Source organism: Rhinolophus hipposideros (assembly GCF_964194185.1).
Source record: "Rhinolophus hipposideros genome assembly, chromosome: 8".
NCBI classification, from domain to species: domain Eukaryota; kingdom Metazoa; phylum Chordata; class Mammalia; order Chiroptera; family Rhinolophidae; genus Rhinolophus; species Rhinolophus hipposideros.
This window is the reverse complement of record NC_138054.1, coordinates 28144042-28168651: the sequence shown is the minus strand read 5'-3', so window position 1 is coordinate 28168651 and position 24610 is coordinate 28144042. Positions and strand designations below refer to the sequence as shown.

Genomic DNA, 24610 nt, shown 5'->3' with positions numbered 1-24610 from the left:
CATCATTATAAAAACCACCATCACTAAAGGCTGTCTCTGTTCTGTTCTTCAGGAGAGAGAGTAGGACATGGTGGACATAAGGCAAATAAGCATAGTCTCTGTCCACCAGAAACTCAAGATCCAGTTGAAAGGACCAACATTAGAAACAGATTATTAACAGGCATTGTGATAGGAGCTTGGGGAAGGAGATGGTGCTTGACCTGGAGCTTGAAGAATAAGTAAGAGTTCAACAGAAAGAAAAATAGGATTGGGCTGGAGGAAATGGCAGGGACACAAACCCTTCATGGAGATTGGCAGAGTCGACCTTGTGCTAGAGAAGAAGGGCCCATCTGAGCTGCATGCAGTCTTGGCAGCTGGTCTCGGTTGTTCAACTATTGTCCTTGTAGGGATGTGGGGAGATGACTTGGCGACCTTTGGGGGTCAGTGTGACATCACAGTACTCTAATGCTGTATTCTCTGCACCCACCTTTTACCACTCTTCTTCCTCTGGGAGAATCCTCAGCCTTCCCCTCTTTCCTGGAAGCAAAGCCTGTCCTGAGTATGAAGTTTTTAAAAACTACCGCTGAAGCTTTGACAGCTGCAGGGTATCACTGGTCACAAGGATCCCACAGTTTCTCTGCTGTGTGGTTCTTTGGCTATTTATTTTTATGCTGAGGCCTAACTTGGAGGTTTTATTCTTGCGTGGTCCCATGTTGCTTTATGATGGCAATGCAGTTTAAGAAAATGCTCTTCTGCCCAGTACCACATGGAGACAGTTAATAAATGTTCTTGAGGAAATTTGATGATGATGACCAACTGCGTGTTGGTGATTGTTACATAGCAATATGGAAGACGGACATGGTCCCTGTCGTCATTGAATTTATAATCTAGTGGGAGAACAAACAAGTGTACAGTTGGTTCTACCACAGTGTGATAAAGCTGTGATGGGTAGAGGTGCAGAGTCCTATGGGGGCACGGCAGAGCAGCGCCTCTAGGGGTTAGGGAGGGCTTCCTGGGAACATGAGAGAAATCTGATAGCCTCCAGAAGGGCGATGGGGAGGAAGTATTCCAGGTCGAAGAAACAATGTGTAGGAGAAACTGAACACAAGAGAGAATGGCTGGTTGGAGAAACTGGAAGAAGTTATTAGCCTAGGATTTGGAGAGGAGGGGCGAGACACTAGTAATCAGTTATAATACTGTTTCCTGTTGAAGCCAGAGAGTCGGCCTCAGAATCCTTTGCAACACAGCACTACCTTCCATCCTTTATTTAAAAAATAAATGCATTCCCAGAACCTTGGGTATTTCCCTTGCCTTTTATCTTTTTGTTTTTCACTACTTTTAGAAATCATTTTTTATATGAATATAGGAACCGGAGAACTTCCTGAGAAAGCAGAAGTAATGTTGCTTTTCAAGAAGTTGAAACTTCCAAATTCAAGAAGATAAACATTTGTTTCCCCATCCATGATTACAGAAGCCCATTCCCATTACTTGCCACTGTAAACATTGTGTTTTTCTTGGTTCCTTCCAGAATGATTGTCTTTGTACTGTATTATTTGTATACTAGCTTCAGGATTGTAAAGCTGCCAGCTGTTAGTGAATGATGACCACATTTTTGAGTGGCCTGACACCGGGATTCTCTTCATTGCTGCTGCGGTCACTGGCTTTGGTAGAGATCAGAGGTCTTAGTGTCATCATCACTGATCATTCCATGCCTACGTGTGCCTTTGGCCCTTTTGTCATTCCACATGTTTTCCATTGGTGCTACATTGAGAGCCAGAGTTTCAGCTCCATATATTGATAAATCCCAAGTAGGTAGACTAAGACTCCTCTTATACTCTAGACCCTTAATTTCAACCGTTGTGGGACATTTCCACCAGGGTGGTAAGAGCTAACATAGAAGAGCTAAGAGATACGTGTGGCCAAATGGTATGCTAAGAGCTTTACAATCAGCTTTCTAACAACCCTTAGAAGTTATCATCTTCTTGCTACAGATGAAAAATACAAGGCTTGGAGAATCACATCATTTGTAAGTGGTAGGCCTGAGGCTGGAAACAGGCTATCCAGAGTTTAATAGTATACACAGACCCTTCAATTTTGGCTTGTACAAAATAGCAGTTATCCCAACCCCCTACCTCAAAACTTCAGTCTTAACCTTAAATCAGTCCAGTCCACAAGAGATACCATCCTGTTCTTATATCTTTCTTCAAGGTCCAGTAAGTTACAAGTCTTTAAATTCTGTCTCCTAAATCACTCTCAAATTTCTACTCCCCCCTTTCTTCTTGAACCACTGTAGACCTTGTGCAGACTGTCATTATTTCTTACCTAGTAGGCAATCTATTCCCCACCCAGTTTTTGTTTTTCTCTTCTCTTGGGCTCGGAGAGAAGAGCTACTATAGCAAACCACCATTTTTCTCATATATGTTCCTTTTAGTTTATTTTCTACTGTACCTATCTTGAATGAAAAGATAAGACCAGCATGAGAAAACTTAGTTCGGAGCAAATAAAGGGTTTTTCTCATTTAATGTTTTCACTTGCATCTCTATAGTAACGTCTTTTGTTTGCTTGTTTTCTAGGAATGTTTACCCTTGCAGAAGTTGCTTCACTTAATGACATTCAGCCAACTTACCGAATCCTGAAACCATGGTGGGACGTGTTTATGGATTACCTGGCTGTCGTTATGTTGATGGTAGCCATCTTTGCAGGAACCATGCAACTTACCAAAGATCAGGTGGTCTGCTTGCCAGTATTGCCATCTCCTGTAAATTCAAAGGCACACACACCACCACCAGGAAATGCTGATGTTACCACCAATATCCCGAAAATGGAAGCAGCCACTGACCAAGACCAACACGAGCGGGCGACAAGTGACATTTCCTTTGGCGCATCTGCTGTGACACCTGACATACCTCTCAGAGCCACATATCCTCATACAGATTCCACAGTTCCAAATCAGGAGGCAAAGAAAGAGAAGAAAGATCCAACAGGCCGAAAAACAAACTTGGATTTTCAGCAATATGTATTTATTAATCAGATGTGTTACCATCTGGCCCTTCCGTGGTATTCTAAGTACTTTCCATACCTTGCTCTTATACATACTATTATTCTCATGGTCAGTAGCAACTTTTGGTTCAAATATCCCAAAACATGCTCAAAAGTAGAACATTTTGTTTCAATATTAGGAAAGTGCTTTGAATCTCCTTGGACTACTAAAGCGTTGTCTGAGACAGCATGTGAAGACTCGGAGGAAAACAAGCAGCGAATAACAGGTGCCCAGACTCTACCAAAGCATGTGTCTACCAGCAGTGATGAAGGGAGCCCCAGTGCCAGCACCCCGATGATCAACAAAACTGGCTTCAAATTTTCAGCTGAGAAGCCGGTCATCGAAGTCCCCAGCATGACCATCCTGGATAAAAAAGACGGGGAACAAGCCAAAGCCCTGTTTGAGAAAGTGAGGAAGTTCCGTGCCCACGTGGAAGACAGTGACTTGATCTATAAACTCTATGTGGTCCAAACAGTTATCAAAACCGCCAAGTTCATTTTTATCCTCTGCTACACGGCAAACTTTGTCAACGCGATCAGCTTCGAACATGTGTGCAAGCCGAAAGTCGAGCACCTGACTGGTTACGAGGTATTCGAGTGCACCCACAACATGGCTTACATGCTGAAAAAGCTGCTCATCAGTTACATATCCATCATTTGTGTCTATGGGTTTATCTGCCTCTACACTCTCTTCTGGTTATTCAGGATACCTTTGAAGGAGTATTCCTTTGAAAAAGTCAGAGAAGAGAGCAGTTTCAGTGACATTCCCGATGTTAAAAACGATTTTGCGTTCCTTCTCCACATGGTAGACCAATATGACCAGCTCTATTCCAAGCGTTTTGGTGTGTTCCTGTCAGAAGTCAGTGAAAATAAACTTAGGGAAATTAGTTTGAACCACGAGTGGACATTTGAAAAACTGAGGCAGCACGTGTCCCGCAACGCCCAGGACAAGCAGGAGCTACATCTCTTCATGCTGTCGGGGGTGCCCGATGCCGTCTTTGACCTCACAGACCTGGATGTGCTAAAACTTGAACTGATTCCAGAAGCTAAAATTCCTGCTAAGATTTCTCAAATGACGAATCTCCAAGAGCTTCACCTCTGCCACTGCCCTGCAAAAGTTGAACAGACTGCGTTTAGCTTTCTCCGAGACCACTTGAGATGCCTTCACGTGAAGTTCACCGACGTGGCTGAAATCCCTGCCTGGGTGTATTTGCTCAAAAACCTTCGAGAGTTATACTTGATAGGCAATTTGAACTCTGAAAACAATAAGATGATAGGACTTGAATCTCTCCGAGAGTTGCGGCACCTTAAGATTCTCCACGTGAAGAGCAATTTGACCAAAGTTCCCTCCAACATTACAGATGTGGCTCCACATCTTACCAAGTTAGTCATTCATAATGACGGCACTAAACTCTTGGTACTGAACAGCCTTAAGAAAATGATGAATGTCGCCGAGCTCGAACTCCAGAACTGTGAGCTAGAGAGAATTCCACATGCTATTTTCAGCCTCTCTAATTTACAGGAACTGGATTTAAAATCAAACAACATACGCACAATTGAGGAAATCATCAGTTTCCAGCATCTAAAACGACTGACTTGTTTAAAATTATGGCATAACAAAATTGTTACCATTCCTCCCTCCATTACCCACGTCAAAAACTTGGAGTCACTTTATTTCTCCAACAACAAGCTCGAATCCTTACCCGTGGCGGTGTTCAGTTTACAGAAACTCAGATGCTTAGATGTAAGCTACAACAACATTTCAATGATTCCGATAGAAATAGGACTGCTCCAGAACCTGCAGCATTTGCATATCACGGGGAACAAAGTGGACATCCTGCCAAAACAACTGTTTAAATGCGTTAAGTTGAGGACTTTGAATCTGGGGCAAAACTGCATCGCCTCCCTCCCAGACAGAATTGGTCAGCTCTCCCAGCTCACCCAGCTGGAGCTGAAGGGGAACTGCTTGGACCGCCTGCCGGCCCAGCTGGGCCAGTGTCGCCTGCTCAAGAAAAGCGGGCTTGTTGTAGAAGATCACCTTTTTGACACCCTGCCACTCGAAGTCAAAGAAGCATTGAATCAAGACATAAATGTTCCCTTTGCAAATGGGATTTAAACTGAAATAAATACATGCACACCGGTGTGCAGGAACAACTTCCTAGATTACAAATGCTCATCTACAAGTTATTGCAAGATAATGCATTTTAGGAGTAGATACATCTTTAAAAATAAAACACAGAGAGGATGCCTAGAAGGCTCATAGAAGGCAGAACCGAATGTTCAATGTTTGTAGTGTTTTAAGTCATTCATTTCCAAATCTTTTCTCTTTTTTTGCTTTTGGGGAAAGGGAAGGAAAAATTATAATCACTAATCTTGGTTTCTTTTTAAATTGTTTGTAATTTGGATGCTGCCGCTACTGAATGTTTACAAATTGCTTGCCTGCTAAAGTAAATGATTAAATTGACATTTTCTTACTATGTCACCTTTTTTGAGGTGTCTTGATTTACTTTACTTAATTGGGGCAATATTGCTTTAACTCAGACCACTAAAGACACATCAGGTCCAAACTTATAAATTTAGATTTGCTGAAATAGTGATTTCCTTCCTGTTTTAATTTAAAGCACCTCAAATAAGCTCTTCTTATAATGTTTGGTACTACTGCTTCTGAGAATCCCATTTGATAGATTTTACACTCTTAAAAGTCTGGAATGTAGTAAATGTGTGTAGCTTGTTGAGGGTTTTGTTTGTTTTTAAAGGATAAGTAATAAAAAATAATAGAAAATAGCACTCCCCTTAATAATAGCTTTTTTCCCATAGTCTGGAATTCTGATAATATGTGTATTTTTCTATCAATAATAATAGGGTTACCAATAACTAGAAAATGTTTTTTAAAAATAAATTTGATTATAACCAAAATAAAATTTTTAGTGATTTAATAATTAATAACCTTCTAGTAACACCTTTTAGAAGATAACACAAAATCAAAGCAAGTATTATTTAATTTCTTACCCTGTTTTCACTGTTGAGGGAAGAAAAATAGGACTTGTAGTTCATTGAGTTGGAAAACTCTTAATTTTCCCTCTTTATTTGAGTGACAGGCTATATTTGCTGTGTTTGTCTGCAGCTAGGAAGGGTTGTGTCCAGGGAAATGCTGGCAGAATGTACTTTTTAGATGATAGTTGTCCTTCTTTATCTAACTTACCAACAAAGTATCTAAATCCATCTCAGAAAATCAAAAAATTCCCTGCCACCTATTTAGGTATCGGTTAGCAAGTATTTCATAGGTCTCTCTATGGGAGTTCTTTTTTCAAGAGAAAAGTAACGTCTGGCACTCTGGATGATAAAGCAGAATCCTCTCTATACAATACTAGATTCACTTAATGACACACTGGACATTCTCTTATCACACCGTATGACGGCTGGAAGGGTTTTGTAGAGAATGGAAAAAATGGACTCACATCTTTGCTTTTTCTCCCAAGAACTGGACTGTGGGGGTACTGGTGTGTTGCAGGTGGGCTGTACAGCTTGTAAATGCTCCATGAAGTGTTATCCCCAATCAGAAAGACTGTGTCCTCTGTGGCTCAGTTAGGGACCGACCTCCTCCTCCAGCATCCTAGCCACTTCTTCTCCTAAGAGATTTGAGGGACTAGCCAAGCTTATGAAAGCCCAAGTTGAAAATATCAGAAGACAATGGCAAATTTGGTGAATAAGCAAATTCTCTCCCACGTACCTATCTTCCATTTCTCTCAGCACTCATGAATACATTCACCAGTATAGATTCCACACCTACTTTGTGCCTAGCCACTTCAAGGCACTAGGGATTCAGTGTTGGAATATGTCACAGCCCAGGCTACATGGAGCTTCTTAGCAAACGGAGGGGGGTGACAAATATTAGTCATGTAAATAATACAAATGATTCATTACAATTGTAATACAGGAGATGTACAGAATCTGTGTGAGTAAATAATGGCTGGGATGGGGAAAAAAGGAGCTTCAGGAAAGTTTTGCTTTGAAAACCGCCTGTAAACACTCCCTCTGGACACTGCCCTTCCACCAGCTGCATAGGGCACTGTTCACCCAACTTAGAAATGCCCCCACCAGGAATTGGTACAGCATTTTTAGAAGGTTGCCACCCTGTCCTGTTTGTGAGATAAAGAGATCAGATCTTAACGACCCTTGCTTGTCTTCCTTTCCTAAAACAGATGTATGATTTTTTTTCAAGGGCACGTGTGGCAGGCCACCTACTGCTTACCTTGCTTTGCAGAGAGCTGAACTGCAGGAGCCAGAGTCCGTGCAGCACTCCCAAAGCTTGACCCCTGTCAGCTGCCCCAAGGCACCTGTGTCCTAATCAATACTTGGGGTTCAGTCACTTAGAACTGATTGGTGTTACATGCCTTCAAACAATATCAAGGGGTACCTTTTCTCTTACCCAGACTTCTGTTGACTTTATGAGCTCCTAATGATTTCCTTGAACTCTGAAAAGTTCATGGTCGATTGATTTAAATGCCACATTCCTTGCCACTGTTTGCAAGTAACAATATTTTAAAGGCAGTTTCCTAAGAAATGCTGATTCATCTAACAGACTCAATGCGCTGGGTCTTGGAGTCTCAACAAAACAGCAGATGAGATTATGGGCCCAAATATACTACCAACCCATGTATTTTCACACATTGATGTTGGCCCTGCACCCACCAGACATGGGGAAAAAACAAGTTAGAAGGTACAAGTTTTGGCTTACCTAGTATTTTCGTATCTTCCGAAGTCCCTTAGGACCATCTGAAGAAAATTATTTTAAAGTATCTTTAAATGTTCCATGTCTCTGTGAGTCCCACAAAGGCTGAGAGAATCTGATTTACTTTTTTCTTGTTTGACTTTTTTGCACCAGAATTCAGTTGGCTCAGCAGAGAGGATTTTTTTCAGGGGGTCAGAAAGATAAGCTGACACTGACATCCCCATTGAAGAGGGACCCCAATCTTAGTAGTGGAGATTGAGCCATTTAATATTAGATAAAAAAGAGTTCATTCTATATAAGTCCTGGCCTCCAGGTCTTAAACCATTTGACGCTTTTTATGCATACAGGAAAAAGTCTTAAGTTTTCCTAATGTTATGGGTAGTACTTTCTCCGACTGCCTCCCCTGGACTCCACCCAGCCACTGAACTCCAAGTTGCTGATGGCAGCAGATGCCAAAGTGCCCTTGAGACCTCCGCCCGATAGATTTTTCCATTCACCTTGCTGAACAAAAGCCCGAGTGCTGTCCTTTCGCTAAGATTTCTGGCAGCACTTGCGTCAGTAATTCATTCCAATAAAATGGTCCCTTTATCAACTGAATCCCCAAACAAAGGCTGTACTGACAAAAAGCCCCTTTCATGAGAAGAAGGGGGGGAGAAAAACGCTGGAAAACAGTTTCCAATGCCCTCTAACTTGTGACTACGACACAAAGTGGCTCTGGTCCTGGCCAGCTGTGACTCTCCTAGGACAAGTGCCTCAGGTGTTCAGAGTGGTGTCTGCTGCGGGGGAGGGGGCAGAAGAACAGCCTGGCCTAGCCTGAGGTGGCAGACATGTGGCCAGCATCAGGGAAATAAGCCCCGCAGCTCACATGTCTTAGAACTCCCAAGAAGAGGAGCTGTCTTGTTTTCATCCCTCTGCCTCTGGAAACGTAATGTACAGATTGTCCCAGGTAAGTGGTGTCTTTTTTGTGGAAATGTGCAAGATTTTCTGCTCAGTCAGTCCTACAGGTGTCTTCTCATTGGCTCACATCTACCACCCTCCACCCCACGGTTGTGCGACCCCTAATGGTAGGAACTGCCCCAGTCCTGCCTGTGGTCTCTGTCGCCTTTTTTTACTCCTAAGATTCCAGGCTTGCAGCGAGAGTGCCTGGATTTGAATCCTGCCTCTGTCTCAGCTGTGTGAGCAGAGCAAGCTACTCCACCTCTCTATGCCTCAGTTTATTTGTAAATGGGAATAATAGTGCCTACCAATGGGGTGTTTTATGAAGATTGGACGAGGTGATTTATTTAAGGTACTGTGCCCAGCAGATAGTACGCCGTGACATTCTGCTATTAATATTTTTACCCTCAACTGTGACAGAGACTATTAGCCTCGCCTCATATACATTCTCTCGTTCCTTGGTCACGCAATTTTCAGGGGAAACTTGGGAACACCAAATAAAATGTGTATAAAATAGAACATTACTTGGGGCTAGATGTGGCCACGTGACTAAATTCTAGCCAAGAGAGTGGGAATGGAAGTGGAATGTGCAATTTCTGTATCAGGCTCTTAAAGGAATGAGCATGCCGTCCTCTTCCCCATGCCCGCTGGTTGAACTGCAGACGGATGAGTCCAGTGTAGACTGCAGACCAGGCGGGGCCCGGCAGCAGGACAGAAGAAGCTCCTGACAGTTTCAAGGAACAGGGTTCCACAAAGGGAATCAACTGGCTTGTTGAAGCTGCTGTTGTTGAGGGGGCTCTGAAATGTGCAGCAAGTGCTAAAGATCTCGCTACTCAGACTGCTGTGGGAGACAGCCCTGGAAAGCGTCTTAGAAATGCAGAGTCTCAGATCCCTTCCCAGATCTGCTGCATCAAAATCTGTTTTTTCACAAGGTGATATCCAGGTAATTATTGGTCTGTTAAAACTTGAGAATCGTTGTCCTAAATAACACACCTATCAAGAACCAAAAAGCTGCTCAGAAGGAGCTGGAAAGAGGATGTTGATGGTAACCAATGGGTTCTGCCTCTACCGTCAGCCTTTTGCTGGGCTCTAGTGGGGGAAGAATTGGGGTTTTGCTGGTGCCCGTGGCTCATACCAACTTCCATGCCCCTTTTCTCCTCCCCCAATTGCTCCTGCTGGCAACTATATCATTTATATCACCATAGCAACCACAGGAAGGAGAGGTGATAGTCAAACTGTCACTGTCCACTGCTTGAAGAGGTGATTGTAATATATATCATTCTCCCAGGAGCCTGCGGTTTTGAAGGACCTATAACTGCTCTAATGACATGTGCACTCGTGCTCAACCCGGTCCATGGACACCCTTCACAAGCCTGGGTAGCTGAACAACCCCATTCCATCAGTTAACCTTCAGGTTCAGTCTGGGTTGGCTGCTTGAAGCTCACTCAACCATGGGATAACCTGCTCATTTCAAGCCTTTTCAGAATGTCCTTGGGAAACTGCCAAATAGCCTGGCATGAAGTAGTTGGCTGGAGTAATTTCTGGGGAAGACCCACCCAAAGGAATCACCCAGGTGTTAAGCCAAACTGTAGCTACAGCAAAGAAATACTTTTTTTCAATTTGACACTGGAAAAGTATAAATAGTAGCCGCGTAACTCAGTACTTTAAAATGAAGTACTGCCTGGATGGAAACCTCTTCAAGATGTACCTCCAAGAGTTTAACCCAAATCTTTCCTGCAACTTAGGTCTGCTGGCTCTCTGGCTTTGGTTGTGGTGGCAGTAGCTGGTCACCATCTTGATGATGACCCTTCATCTTCTTGAAGGTGATGGCGATTAAGTCACTCATCATCTCTTCCCCAGGATGTTGTGAGATTAGGTCAGAAGGGTGGCCAGAGCTCCCTGGAGATAAACAGTGCAAAAATACAGTTTGCTATTAATTTATCACGGTAGGCAGGAAATTTAGTTGAAGACAGTATTGTCTGAGAAGCAGCTGACACATACTCAATACTACATTTTCCACTTACCAATTCTAAGTAACTGCTATTCTTTAGGGGATTCTGTATTTCAGGTTTCCATTTCTGAAGGTGGCATAAAGCATTAGGAAGTGGACTGGGCAATATAAGTAGCAATAGCAGCTCAGACCATGCTAGATGAGTACTTGACTTACTCTGACTGACTTGTCACAGCCAACCTGGGAAGTGTGAAGCTATCCCCATAATACAGATGAAGAAACTGAGGTGAGGAATCTGCCCTATCCGACAGGAAATGGGGGCATTGCTGAATCAGTCAGTGTGCATGTGTTATCATTTAATCCTCACAAGACCACTAAGAAAAAGGCATGATCCCTGTTTAAAAGTTGGACAAACTAACTGGGAGAGAATGACTCTTCTCTGGTTCCACATTGTAAGTAAGTAGCAGATACAACCTCAAACTCAGGTGTGCTTACAACCAAGTGTTATGTTCTTCCACCAGACTCCAGGGCAGATGGCTGGTGCTCTGTCAGCAATTCAAAAAGGGGTTTTGGAATCTGTGTTGACATACGGTTACATAAATCTGCCCCAAGCTAAGATTTTCCTTCATTCTTTGGTATTAGAAGTCTTTGATGTGTCTCAGCATCTGTCCTTAGCGTTATTACGACTTGTTTCCTCTGTTAGGCTGTCTGACAGTCATGAAAGGGCAATCCACCCAAGGTAATGTAATTATTTTCCCTCGCTAAGTGACCGCCTTTACTCGTGGTCGTTTACTCAGAAATGAGAAAGCTCTGTCTCAGCTATTTGACAGAGTCAATGTGGTAGAGAGTGACATTCAACAGGTCCAGAAAGGTGGGTGCAGGAAAACACTGTAACATTTGCTGGGCCCTCCGGGCAGATGTGGCTTTTCTTTCCAGCATGCCATTTCAGACAGATTCTCAAGCTGTTAGCAACTCAGGCGGCACTGGCGCCTGCACCATCCTGACCTTTATTTTTACTGGATCTTTCTTCTTCTGTTGACTGTCACTGTGCTCCACCATCTGAGCTAGGACAAAAATCGGATATTTGTGGTCCGTGAGGACAAAGAACCCAGCTTTACAGGGAAGAAACCGATTAGAAGAAAGAAAGAATGAAGAAAGTTGAGGGAACGAACATTCCCACCCCTGCTGATACTTTTGTATCCCATCTCCACCTCGATTTGCATTTCAAAACCTCCCCAATGTTTTCATTTTCCTTCCTTCTTTCCTTCCTTCTTCATTGTAATTTGTTCTAATACTTGACTTAAAGCAAGCTCAATTTGATGGAGTGAATTTTAAATAAAACATGAATTATCATTTGAAAAACATTTATGTATGTTCTGTATTTTTGACCCCTTGTAAAAATGAGTAGAGCTTTTACAAGATAACACAACTCTTACACAATCAATATAAGCAGAAGAATATTCTCATTTACCAAGACTAAAATTAGAGTCAGTAGTGACCAGGAAAGTCTGCAGATGGAGCAATAATGAGCTCAGAAGAGGCCTGGGAAAAGGAAGGGATGTTTTAAAATATTGTAAACAGTTATTCTCTTATTTACAGAATAAAATTAGTCCCATGACACATTCTAAGTATGGCCTCAGTTATTCCACAGGCCAGAGCTAAACATACAGTAAATAACATGTGTGCTCACTTGCAATGAATCAGGACCTGTTCCAGTCGCTTTGGGGAAGATTACAACAGGTAGTAAGTAAACTACTCAGACCGAGTTCTTAGTTGCTAAATCTTTCCTAATTGTATGAAATTAAATTAATTTCCTTGGCCTCAGACTTAATTCCATGTGTAGAAACAGACCTTACTGCCAACAGTTCAACCATGTGCTCTTTGTCACCAGAACTGAGAAGCTGGAGGCTGGTGGCTATGGTTCAAGCTGCTGGAACTGCCTCGCAAGCAAATTCACGTGAGTGTGTTTTTGCTTCTTCATCTGTGAAATGGGTTAATGGTAGTGTCGACCTCATAGCACAGTTGTCTGGATTCAATGAGTTAACACAACTCGTATGAAGCACTTAGGACGACGTCTGCCACACTGGGTGTTTAATATGTTTCCGTGGTTTTCATTAGTAATGTTTCTAAGATGTTTGGGAGCTGTGTCCAGAGCAAAAAAAAAAATACATAGAGAAAATAAAACTGGTCAAATGTAATATTATACTAGAGCTAAGGAAATGAACACTGCCCAAGTAGGGACTACGTGTGCCTTTCTCTCCTTACAAAGGCCAGCAAAGACAAGTCACTGGGGACTTAATGTCTCACAAGCAGCATTTCATACATTTAGCAATTAGTTTATTTTGCTTAGCAAATCAGAGTAACCAGACTTTGTATTATTAAGAACCCTCTTTGGTTAGTTATGAATGTTTCTAAGTAGCCTGCAAACTTGGGTCAGACCCAATGACCCATCTGGCCAAAGGCCCACAGACAGATTTCCAAAGAACAGCTACAAGGAACTCTGTCTTGGGCTAATTCATTGGGTCCGCAATAAAAATGTTAACTATTTTAGCAGCACAGGGGACAAGGAATTGGTTGCTGGTATAGGAGAGGAAAAAAAAAAAAACACCAAACAAACCTATTTTCCCTCTATCCATCTTAGGTTCATTGACCAGACCCTGTAAATTTGACAAAAGACATTAACAAGAGAAAATCAAACAGAACTTCATTAACAAGGGCATACACGTGAGATGAGTAACTCTAAGGGGTGGTTAGGACTTGGGCTTATACAGCATTTTAGGAAAAAAACAAGTGTTTAGAGAAGTGACAAAGCAAAGGAAAAGGACTTTGGGCTTCTTAGGGGTGGCATGTTATGGGAAGGCAATTATATGGGGAAACTAATGGGAGGTAAGGGCGAGTTTTAGCAAAGTTTGTTTTGTAGATTCTTCTGGTACTATCTCTGAGCTGGTAAGGGTCTAGTGTTGTCTCCAGTGATTAATTTCTGTCCTTCCTGGTACAGAGGATAGCCAGGACACCTTTGCCAATTTGCATCCTGCTTTTAAGCAAATAGGGATGGGCAGAGAACATTTTGTATATCTGCTTCTTCTCAGTTGCCTTCAGTTCAAAATAATCCTTATATCAAAAGGGCATATTTTGGGATCTCATATTCTGCTTCACTTGCCTGATCAGTATTTTGTATTTCCTTTTGGTTAACTTGAAACTTGTACTGAGACTGGTCATTGGGGCTGAAAGTATTCAACCTTTTCTAATCTATTCAAGAAGATGAAAAATCATCTCTATGATCGCAAATAGTTGGTCATTGCTTCCTTTAAAGAATTTGTTTCAAATATGTGCGCCCTATTTTTAAAATACCTGATTCATAAAATGCCAAGGTTATGGAACAAATGACTAAAGGGACGATCATTTGCAAAACAAAAAGAATCTTTCCTTCTGTTCATCAGGGTTAGCTACTCTTGGACTCTGAAAAAAAGTGGGTTATACACAATGTTTAAGAAATGCACTGTTGATTATAGCAAAACACATTTACACTTAAAACAGAGTGCGTATTTTAAAAGTACTCTCCACTCAGGCTTGCATGGAACATCTTTGTCTATTCACTGATCCCTTTGCAAAGCAGAAAGAAAATGTGAAGAGATTTTTTTACAAGATAACACAACTCATACAAACTTTCCATTGCACTTCTAACTCTGCCAGTCCCAAACCACGCTCAGATATACACGTAGACGATCAGATGTAAAGGGCTATCTGAGAACTTGTGAGATCTCAGCTTTACTTGAAGGTTCAGCTCAATGTATTACATTTTTTCAAATTAGAAACAGACCATGAGATATGCAGAGCTTAAATACAGCAGACTTTTACTGTTTTCTTCTGTGAAAGATCAACCCTCCACTACCCTCACTCTTTGTTTTAAAGATCCCCTTTAGAATTCAGTTATACCAACAAAGAAGGAGGGTAAGAATGGGGAGAGGGGTGCAGAATAATTTAGGGAGAATGGTCAGGGCAGTTCACTCATTTCTTCAACCAACAATCTTGTGCCTACCTTATATAAACTGGGTAATGTGCTAAGTGCTGGGGTAAATCAGATGTACTTGATTCCTATCAAGGAAGAATTCAATCCATGCTTTGTTTTCTGTTCTTGCTGCACCCTCTGCTCCCTGCCCCCATCTCTGGCCAGGCACCACTCCACAGAGGTGCAATTACCAGTGGGAGAACAGTCAAAGAACACAAGGCCTCAGAATCCAAGGGGAGTGGCATGGGGAGACCTGCACCTCTAAACAGATGCAACCTCTCCCCCCACCCTTTGTTCCTCTCTCCCTCTCCCCTCTTTCCTCTGTACCCACATGTTGGCATTAGTGGACACAGCTAGTACTTGTTGGCTTATTCTTATGTAGTCTTTTAAGTGTTCTGATGTCTTTTTTTGTTCTGATTACAGAAGTAACACGTGTTCATCGTTACAAAAAAGTCAACTATTACAGAAATGCATGTCCTTTGAAACCATGTCATTCCACCCTGCAAAACCCTTCAGAGACTTTCCTTTGAATTTAGAGTAAAACACAAGGTCTTTAAAGGGCCCCTCTGACCCCATGTCCTCCAGCTCTGCTCTCACTTACTGGAGTTTAGCATCGCTGCCTTCCAGCTAGCCTGAACTCCGGGGCCTTTGCCCAGCTGTTCCTTCTACTGGAATGCTCTCCCCAGATATCTGCATGGCTTCTGTCTTAGGCAGCTTGGGCTGCCATAACAAAATACCATAGATTGGGTGACTGAAACAGCAGAAATTTATTTTCTCATAGTTGTGGAGGACAGAAGTGCAAGTCAAGGTTCTAGCTGATTTGGTTTCTGGTGAGAGTTCTCTTCCTGGCTTGCCGACAACCGCCTTCTTGCTATGTCCTCACGTGACCTTTCCTCGGGCCAACCTCATGACCTCATGTAACCTTAGTTCCTTCTTTAAAGGCTCCATCTTCTCATACAGCCACGCTGGGGTTAAGGCTTCGACATAGGCATTTGGAGAGAACATAAACATTCACTCCATAGCAGCTTCCTTCTTCTATTCTTGTTGACATATCACCATTTCTGAGTGGCTTTCTCTGGCCTCCTCTTAAAAACACTGAGTTATTGTATCTCACAATTCTGTGGGTCAGCTGGGTTCACTGGGGGTCCATGAGCTGCAACCATCTGGTAGTTTGACTGGGACCAGAGGGCGTAAGATTGCCTCCCCCATAAGGCTTGGCCTCAGTGCTGCTGTTGGCAGGGTCTCTCTCCATGGAATATTGAATTCTTTTGCCGTCTAGTCTGGCTTCCTCACACAACAGCATGGATGTTTCAAAAAGGCCAGAGTGGATGCTTCAAGGCCTTCCCAGTCCTGGGCTACTGATGAGCATGTCAGGAACAGCAGCACCCATTGCAAGGGGGTGTGCACACAGGACCGTCTGATTTATCAGAGGCCACGATTGTCACAATCTGCCACATCATCCTATTGAAAATTGCAGCTCCACTTCTACTTGTTTCACGGTTGGTATCTTGGCTAGCAAACTACAAATTCTACACAAATAGAGATAGTTGTCTGTCTTTGCTCACTGATCCATCACTATTGCCTAGAATAGAACCTGCCTATGGAAGGTGCTTAATAAATATGTATGCAGTGGCTGAAGACATTAATTTAAAAATGTGGTCCAGAACCCTTCATCTTGAATAAGTTTATACCTTTGGGTTAAAAGGCACTTTCCCATAAAATTATCCCATGTTACTTTTCACAAGAGCCTCATGAGGCAGGCAGGATAAGTCTCGTTAGTCCCACTTTATAGACGAGGAAACTGATGCAGAGAGAGGCTGAGTGACTTACACAAGGTCACACAACTGACACGAAGAGAGCTCTGATTTTATGTTCCAGGTTTTCTACTAACCATCGTGCAAATTTCCAGGTGAAATGCACCTTCTGCCTCTTATATTTCTTCTCCCAGGGCTTTGTGCTTGGGAAGCTCTGTAAAGAGTTTTGGTTACACAGCTGGCTACCGGCCACGGGGACAAGAGGACAAGCATTATCTCTGAAATCTGCCCATGGAGGCCAAAACCGGAAGGGCACGATGATCCAGAGCTAGCAAGACACTGAAAGGTAAGGTTGTCAGGTTGTTTCTGGACTTTGCCCTGGACTGCACTGTTCTGCTTGTGTCAAGTTAAACTTTAAAGCCGCGTGTCTAACCAGTGGTGGCTTGTTCTGGTCTGGATTAAACCTTGGTTTGAGCCTGTAGGGAGCAGAAAAGAATCTCCTCTCAAGCTTTGAGCAGCGGCTCCAATCAGAGAAGATTTGGTTAATGAGCAAATCTGAATATTAAAGGGAAATGATACCAGATGGAGAAAGTACTCAACTCTGTATATTAAAATATGTTTTGAGGCTTTTAGGGGTGGAGCAGAAGTCTTGTTCCTGTAAGAGAAGCTTCTTGAGAGACAGCTTGCAGAATATAGCAAGTATAGAAGTTACTTTTAAAATAGAAAGTTTTATCCTTTCTGTTTCATTCTCTCTCTCAAATTGTCAGTGATGTTTTTAGTTTGCTATTTAATGTCATTCTAAGTAAAGGAAAATTAAAATTTTAGATTACTATAAATTTTACCATCTATCGTCATATTGTGCAACGTCCATTCTAAATGCAAATATAAGAGCATAAAATTGATCTGCAAGATTAGGGAAATTGCGCAATTTGTATTTTGTAGCTCAAACATTGATACAGATTTTGTTCTTACCAGAATAGTGGAAACGCTGCACAAAACTAACTCAACTGTTTTTATTTCACCTATTGATAGGCATACATTCTACCAAAACTCTACATTTGGTTTACTGATGAGTAAGGAGACTCGAAAGGAAGAGGAACTCTGGGTTGCCCATCTTTCCCTTTCTTGCTATCATTATTTTCAGCATAAGCGATTGACTGATACAGGGAAGTAACACAAGTAGGAAAAGATATGACAGGGTTCTTCAGTCATTTGTTAAATAGCTAACATTTGCATTTAGAGCACCATTCCATTCTGCATTCAAATCAAGTTCTGGTTCAAACAGATATCAAGGTCTCTCAGGGCTGTGAGTAACGCCACCCCCCCACCTCCATTATAGATGGAACTCACTCACCTTGTGTTTGCCGGGAGTCTTACTGAACTCCCAGGCAACACTGGGGGTCCATGGGAATTCTGTGCTCATGGGCCATCAAGAATTCTGCATATAAGTGGAGTGGCAAGAAAGATAGAGACTCATATTGTACTTAATCTCATCAACTCACACACATCATAGCAGCATGACTGGTTAAATCCAAGTTCAAAGACAAAATTATTAAAAACCTCAGGATGGCAACCACAGAGCACTAATCCAAATGTGGTGTGACTGTACAGGTCTCACGGTCTTAAAGTGGGCCTTCCTTCTCTCTATAGACACCAAGGGTAAGGACGCCTTGCTTCAGGAGCTGTGACACACATCCTTCCAACTGTACTCTCCCTTGTTCTCATCACGCAGTCTCCATCTTTGGCCAGGAGGGTGTTAATGTTTGTTTATAAAGTTATGTATATTGAAAGGGATCAGGAAAGAGAATTAATCTTTTCTTAATTCATTCAATACACAGGTATTGATTGCCTACTGTGTGCCAAGAACAAACTCCCACTCTTTAATTATCCAATTTGACTCTCAATAGAACCTTAGGTTTTATGGTTCAGGTCTCATAAAAATGGAAGCAACCTGTCCCTGGTATGCATATTGAACATTCAGATTTTCGTACAAATACATGTTCTTTGAATGCATCCTGTCTCCCTTCAAGATATGCCAGGTAGAGCTTGGCTTGAGCATAATCAATAAATTTTAATGAACATTTTTGTCTTTAACAGTTGTCATACTTCAGCAATATTTCTTTTTTGATTAACTGCTTTTATATATTAATTTGTTTTGTGTGTGTTTGTTAACTTTTTATTATGGAAAATTTCAAGAATGTACCAAAGTAGAAAGAATCTTACAATAAACCCTCATCCAACTTAAGTAAATCAACTTATGACCAATGTTTTTTAATCTGTGATATCTTCTACATATTTTCACAGATTATATTTTTAATTTTTCCAACTTTTTATTTGGAAAAATTTCAAATCTTTAGAAAAGTTGTACAAATACTATAAGAACACCTGTGTATTCTTCACCTAGGTTGCCCAATTTTTAACCTTTGCCTCACTTGCGCTCTCTCTCTCTCTCTCTCCCCACACTCTCTCTCTCTCTCTCTCTCACACACACACACACACACACACACACACACACACACACACACACAGTGTGAAATTAAATTCGCGATCTTATTGCAAAAATGTTGCTAACTTTTTTTGATATCAGAAGGATTATTCATTATGAATTTGTACCAACTGAAAAAACAGTTAACCAAGTTTACTATTTGGAAGTGCTGAAAAGGCTGCGTGAAAAGGACGAAAATGACCTGAACTTTTCACCAACAATTCATGGCTCTTGCATCACGACAATGCACCAGCTCACACAGCACTGTCTGTGAGGGAGTTTTTAGTCAGTAAACAAATAACTGTATTGGAACACCCTCCCTGCTCACCTGATCTGGCCCCAATGTCTTCTTTCTTTACCTGAGGATAGGAAAGGAGATATTGAAAGGAAGACATTTTGATGACATTCAGGACATCAAGGGTAATACGACGACAGCTCTGATGGCCATTCCAGAAAAAGAGTTCCAAAATTGCTTGGAAGAGTGAACTAGACACTGGCATTGGTGCATAGCTTCCCAACGGGAGTACTTCAAAGGTGACTGTAGTGATATTCAGCAATGAGGTATGTAGCACTTCTTCTAGGATGAGTTCACAAACTTAATTGTCCAACCTCACATATATGTATATATCCGAAAAATGTATACACATTTTAAAAAAGGAAAACTGTATTAAAATTGTAATACTCAATATATACCGATAACAAAAGATGAATACAAGTCACGTTTGACTCCTGCAGTTATAAGAAGTGCTCAAAGTGGTTACCATCAGGGTTATTTTAATAGTTTTTTCCTTTCTTAAAATGTGTATACATTTTTTGGCTATATATATATATGTATATACATATATACATATATATCTCATAAATGTGTGGGGGGGAGGTGTATACATGCACATACAGTGATATGCTGATAAAATTTTAACAACTAGTTCTTGGCCCCAGGTAGTGAGGAAGAGTCCTAGTTTTGTAGTGTTTTCTATCTTCTGTGGTATGCAAATACCTCCACCATGGCTGAGTTCAAGCTACCAACAGTTTAATCACATATGTAATAATTATATATGCATGTGTAACGATGTAAAATATACATGGTGTTTGTTTTGGTTTTGGTTATTTTTGCTCAACCATTTGAGAGTGAATTGCAGACATTGCGACATTTCACAAGAAAGTTGCTTGATGTGGAAAAAATTCCTACACATCTGGTGTCAGAAGTATTGTGGTGTGGTAGTAGTGTGAGAGTAAGTGAGAAACCCAGGAATGAGGTTTTTCATTATGCAGATGTTACCATATTTTTTCCTTCTTAATGGTTACTAATTGGTGATGAGTTCCAGGCAGTACAATAGGAAATATAAAGCTTCAATCTTCAGTATTTTTAAGCTCTAGAAGGTGAGAAACTAGCATAATTCACACCAAGTTGGGGAGCCCGATGTGATCTTCTTTTACTTGCCTCTGCAGTCATGTATTATGTAGTCTTTTGCAATGTCATTTCATGTATTACCATCTCACCTTCAAAGGCCAGCCTTCTCCTTCCTTCCTTCCTTCCTTTCTTCCTTCCTTCCTTCCTTCCTTCCTTCCTTCCTTCCTTCCTTCCTTCCTTCCTTCCTTCCTTCCTTCTTTCCTTCTTCCTTCCTTCCTCCCTTCTTTCCTTCCTTCCTCCCTTCTTTTCTTCCTTCCTCCCTTCTTTTCTTCCTTCCTTTCTTCCTTCCTTCCTTCCTCCCTCCCTCCTTCCTTCCCTCCCTCCCTCCTGTCCTTCCTTATTTTCAACTAGGATACTGCAAGTAATTTGTGCCCAAACTGATTTGACTCATAATTTTTCTGGCTGGTAATTAGGTCACAAAAAGCTAGATAAACAAAGCTTGAGAACTTGTTCTATCCTGCCATCACTTTGATCATTAAGATGTTTTTGAATTACATCTGTATTTGAATATTCATTCATCTATCAACTATCTATTGATGAGATAGTCTAGGTAATAAAAAGTGGACAATATAAATATGGCCCCTGCTTTCATAGAGCTTCCACTCTAGCGGGGGAAAAACAACGATAAAGATATTAGTTAACAATTAAAGTATTTTCATCTAAAGTTGATTGCCATGAGAAAAAATCAAATACGAGGTGTAATAGAGAGTGATTTGGGAAGCTAATTTAGATTGAGGGTCAGCTAAGCCTGAGGAAGTGACAATTGAGTTGAGACCTATAATTTGCATGTGAATCACCTGGGGACCTGTTGAAATGCAGATTATAATTTAGTAGGTGAGGGGTTGTTCCTGAGGCTGCATATTTTATAGGGTCCCAGGTGCCACCTATGCTGCTAGTATAGGGAGCACTTGTTGGGTAAAAAGAATAATGAAAACAATCTAGAGAAGAGAGTTCCAGGAAGAGGAAACAGCAATTATGTGGGTGCTGAGGTGAGAAAAAGCTTGATATTTAGTTTACAGAAGCACCATTTTATAGAGGCTGGAAGTAGTGAGTGAGGGAGGAGGGGTACCAAATTATATGGGACCTTACTGGCCTGAAGTTTTCATTTTATTTCAGTGAGATGAAAGACATGGGAAGATTTCAAGGGAGCAAGGAGTAACATGACAAAATTTTAGCTCTTGAAGATCAGTCTGGCATCTATGGAAAGAATGAATTTTGGGGGAGCAAGAGTGAAAGGAGAAGAGATGGTAGGAGCCCAGACTAGTTAGTCCTCCTCGTGGGAGACGTTGGTGGTTTGGGCCAGGACAGTAGCAATGGAGACAGAGAGAAGATTATGATTTACTGGCAGAGCCTACGGGACAAATGGATAAATGGGATATAGAGGAGGTAGGAAAGAAGTCAAGAATGTTAACTAGATTTACGTTTTGAACAATAAGATGTAAACTAAAAAAAATTGTATTTTTGGTAAATGGAAAATGGAAAATCCTCAAGAATGACTTACTTCTAAAACACCTGTTTGTGTGTGCGCTGATGCAAATTTTACGTAGAATCTGGCATTAGAACGAAGGTTGAAGGGCAAATGCATCGTGGAATTTAGAATCCTTTGGGAATGTATCATTTAAAAAAAAAAAACTACCCTGATAAATGGTGGTGGTTTTCTGGCAAAAGATGTTTTGCATTATAATGCAAGTTAAATAGAGTAATTTGCTTAAGCTTGGAATTTTCCAATAGCAGTAGGTGATTTCTTAGAACAGGGATGGATGGAAAGTTAGGGTATTTCTGAAGACCCATTAGAAAAATAGTAGTGTTTTGCTCTCAAAGATTGCTCCCTTTTGGATTCCCATGAATGATTTCTGTCATTTGAAAGAGTTTAAGAAAAAGTTACATTTTTCTTTTTTATCCAGCTGAGCCTCAACACATTTTTCTTGTATCCGTAATATGCTCATATTTCCAGTTGAAAGAATAGTTAAGATTGAATTATTGTTCAATCTTTTTTTTCCTTTTGAAGTAGTTTTTTTCCTTGAAGAACTTTCTTTGTCACTGTCAAAGTGAAGTGAAGTAACTATTGAAGGAAGGAACAGAAGGAATTTGGAACACTTTTCCGTAAACTCTGAACCTCAATGACCGATCCCATGAGAATCCCTGGTATGGCTCAGGGTGTTTAGGATAAATCATTTTGGGAAATGTTTTCTTCCTTTGCTGTTAGGTTGATGTGGCAAAATAAATAATACTCTTTGTGTCAACCTTTGTTCTAGCATGATTTCTTAAAGCAAGGTTGTAGAAACCATGGGAATTTCTCTCTGAATGATAGAAAATTGCATTTTCACTACCCGGTACTACACATAGCAGATACTCAGTAGATGTTAATTGAATTACGTTCAATTCCAGGAATCTTCTAGAAATATTAGATTGGTTCCTTTCATCTTGCAGTTAGTGAGCTGGAAGTGTAGGGGGAAGAATTGAGAGTCTAGCTCCCAGGCAAAAAGACACATGATGAGAAATCTCATTATTTCCTTTGAAATGGAAGACCTCAGTTTCTTAAGGACAGTTTATAGATCAAGACCTTGTATCCATAAACATTCCCCTTGCAATTATTTTGCTAATTCTACATGCGAAGTTCTAAGTTTCTATTTATTGCTGTGACAGGATAAGCAGAGTTCCTTCCCACCCCCCACTCCATCTGGGGAGAAATTTGGGGATCAACCAATTCTATCATAGGAAGTAAATGAACGCTCTCAACTTAGGAGGTACCTTTGCAATGAAATAGATCCAGGAAGGACACAAAAACTACTTTACCCCAGTAATGCCAGAGTATTAATAATAGGATCAGGCAAGAATACGTTATGTTAATAGGCTGAAACATACTTTGCTTCTGTGTTACTGCCTTGCATTGTTTTGGGAAAAAGAAGAATACTGGCCATGGGGAGACATTTGTCCTCAGGTAATTCAAGAGGAAGCTTGCCCCCACCAGCAGCCTTCATTGCATTGAAGGTACACCATGTGTTCCACTAAAGGATCAACCCACGTTGTCACTTCAGAGCTAGCTGAAGGCTGGGCAGAGGACATCTGCCATTAACATCCAGCTGAAGCTCAAGGCATTAATTTTCACTGTTTTCATAGTTTTGCATTTTACAAAATGTCACATGGTTGGAATCATACAGTGGGTATGGAGGTACCACAGTTGATTTATCCATTCACCTATTGAAGGTGAGAGAACAAATATGTGCACAGTTAGCTTGTTGTTTGTATAACAATCTTAGTTGCTTCCAAGTTTTGGTAATTATGAATAAAGCTGCTATAAACATGCATGTGCAGGTTTTTCTGTGGACATAAATGAGTCTTCAGCTCATTTGGGAAAAATCAAGGAGCGTGATTACTGGATCATATGGTAAGAATATGTTTAGACTGCCAAACTGACTTCCAAATGACTGGATCATTTTGCATTTCCACCAGCAATGAATGAGAATTCTTGTTGTTTCACATCCTTGCCAGTATTTCATGTTGCCAGTGTTTTGGATTTTAGCAGTTCTAGTAGATATGTAATGGTATCTCATTATTGTTTTAATTTGCAGTCCCATTACGGCCTATGGTGTTGGGCATATTTGCACATGCTTATTTTCCATCTATGCCCCTATAAGTTCTAAGGGACAAACTCTCTAAGTGCTTTCCAGAAACTTCCTCTTATATAGAGACTCCCTTTAAAGTACCTCTTTTAGAGAAACCCTTACTCTCCAGTCTCACTTTTCCTCATTCTTCAGGCTTCTTCGATGCACACTATCAGACCAATTTTTGTGTGTGTGACACTTGGAAGAAAATATTTTCTAAAGTATCTTATTAGAGCATATGTTTAAAAAAATGAAATTTTAGACCACTTATAAAGGACTGAGAGATAAAATTTCACCTACCCCATGAGACCTTTAATGTGACCATATCAAATACCCTATAACGATGACTCACATTATAAATTTTTTTCTTAGTGTTTCCACTTCTTCAAATACTTTCTATCAGTTCTTCAAAGCCATCATCCTCCTTCTGATTTTATTCCCTCCCCACCTTTTAAACTATGACTTGGCATTTTAATGCACACTTTTATAAAACATTAGAGCCCTCCATTGTAATTCCCCAACTTTCTCTGGATTCACTGCATTGATTCATCTCAACTGTTTTTCTGGCCAGAAATCATTGGAAGAATTTGTGAACTTAGGTTCACTACAAATTCATGCCTCCTAAGTTAAACCAGGTCTCATCGCTGTGTTTTGTAAGCTCTTTATCAGACTTCTTATAGCAGTTTCAAATCTTTGTCATATATATCAA

The 24610-nt window shown here is 41.0% G+C and overlaps 1 protein-coding gene across 5 annotated transcripts in view; it reads left to right on the top strand.

Annotated features, from left to right (window-relative positions):
- The window catches only part of LRRC8D (leucine rich repeat containing 8 VRAC subunit D), a 110391-nt gene extending 104891 nt beyond the window's left edge, over positions 1-5500 (top strand). For all 5 annotated transcript variants that reach the window (XM_081055000.1, XM_081055003.1, XM_081055001.1 and 2 more), the window contains one exon: positions 2553-5500. In XM_081055000.1, coding sequence (XP_080911126.1) covers positions 2555-5134 — 2580 coding nt within the window. In that variant the 5' untranslated portion in view covers positions 2553-2554 and the 3' untranslated portion in view covers positions 5135-5500. The remainder of the gene's footprint in view (positions 1-2552) is intronic.
- Positions 5501-24610: the final 19110 nt, after the last annotated feature.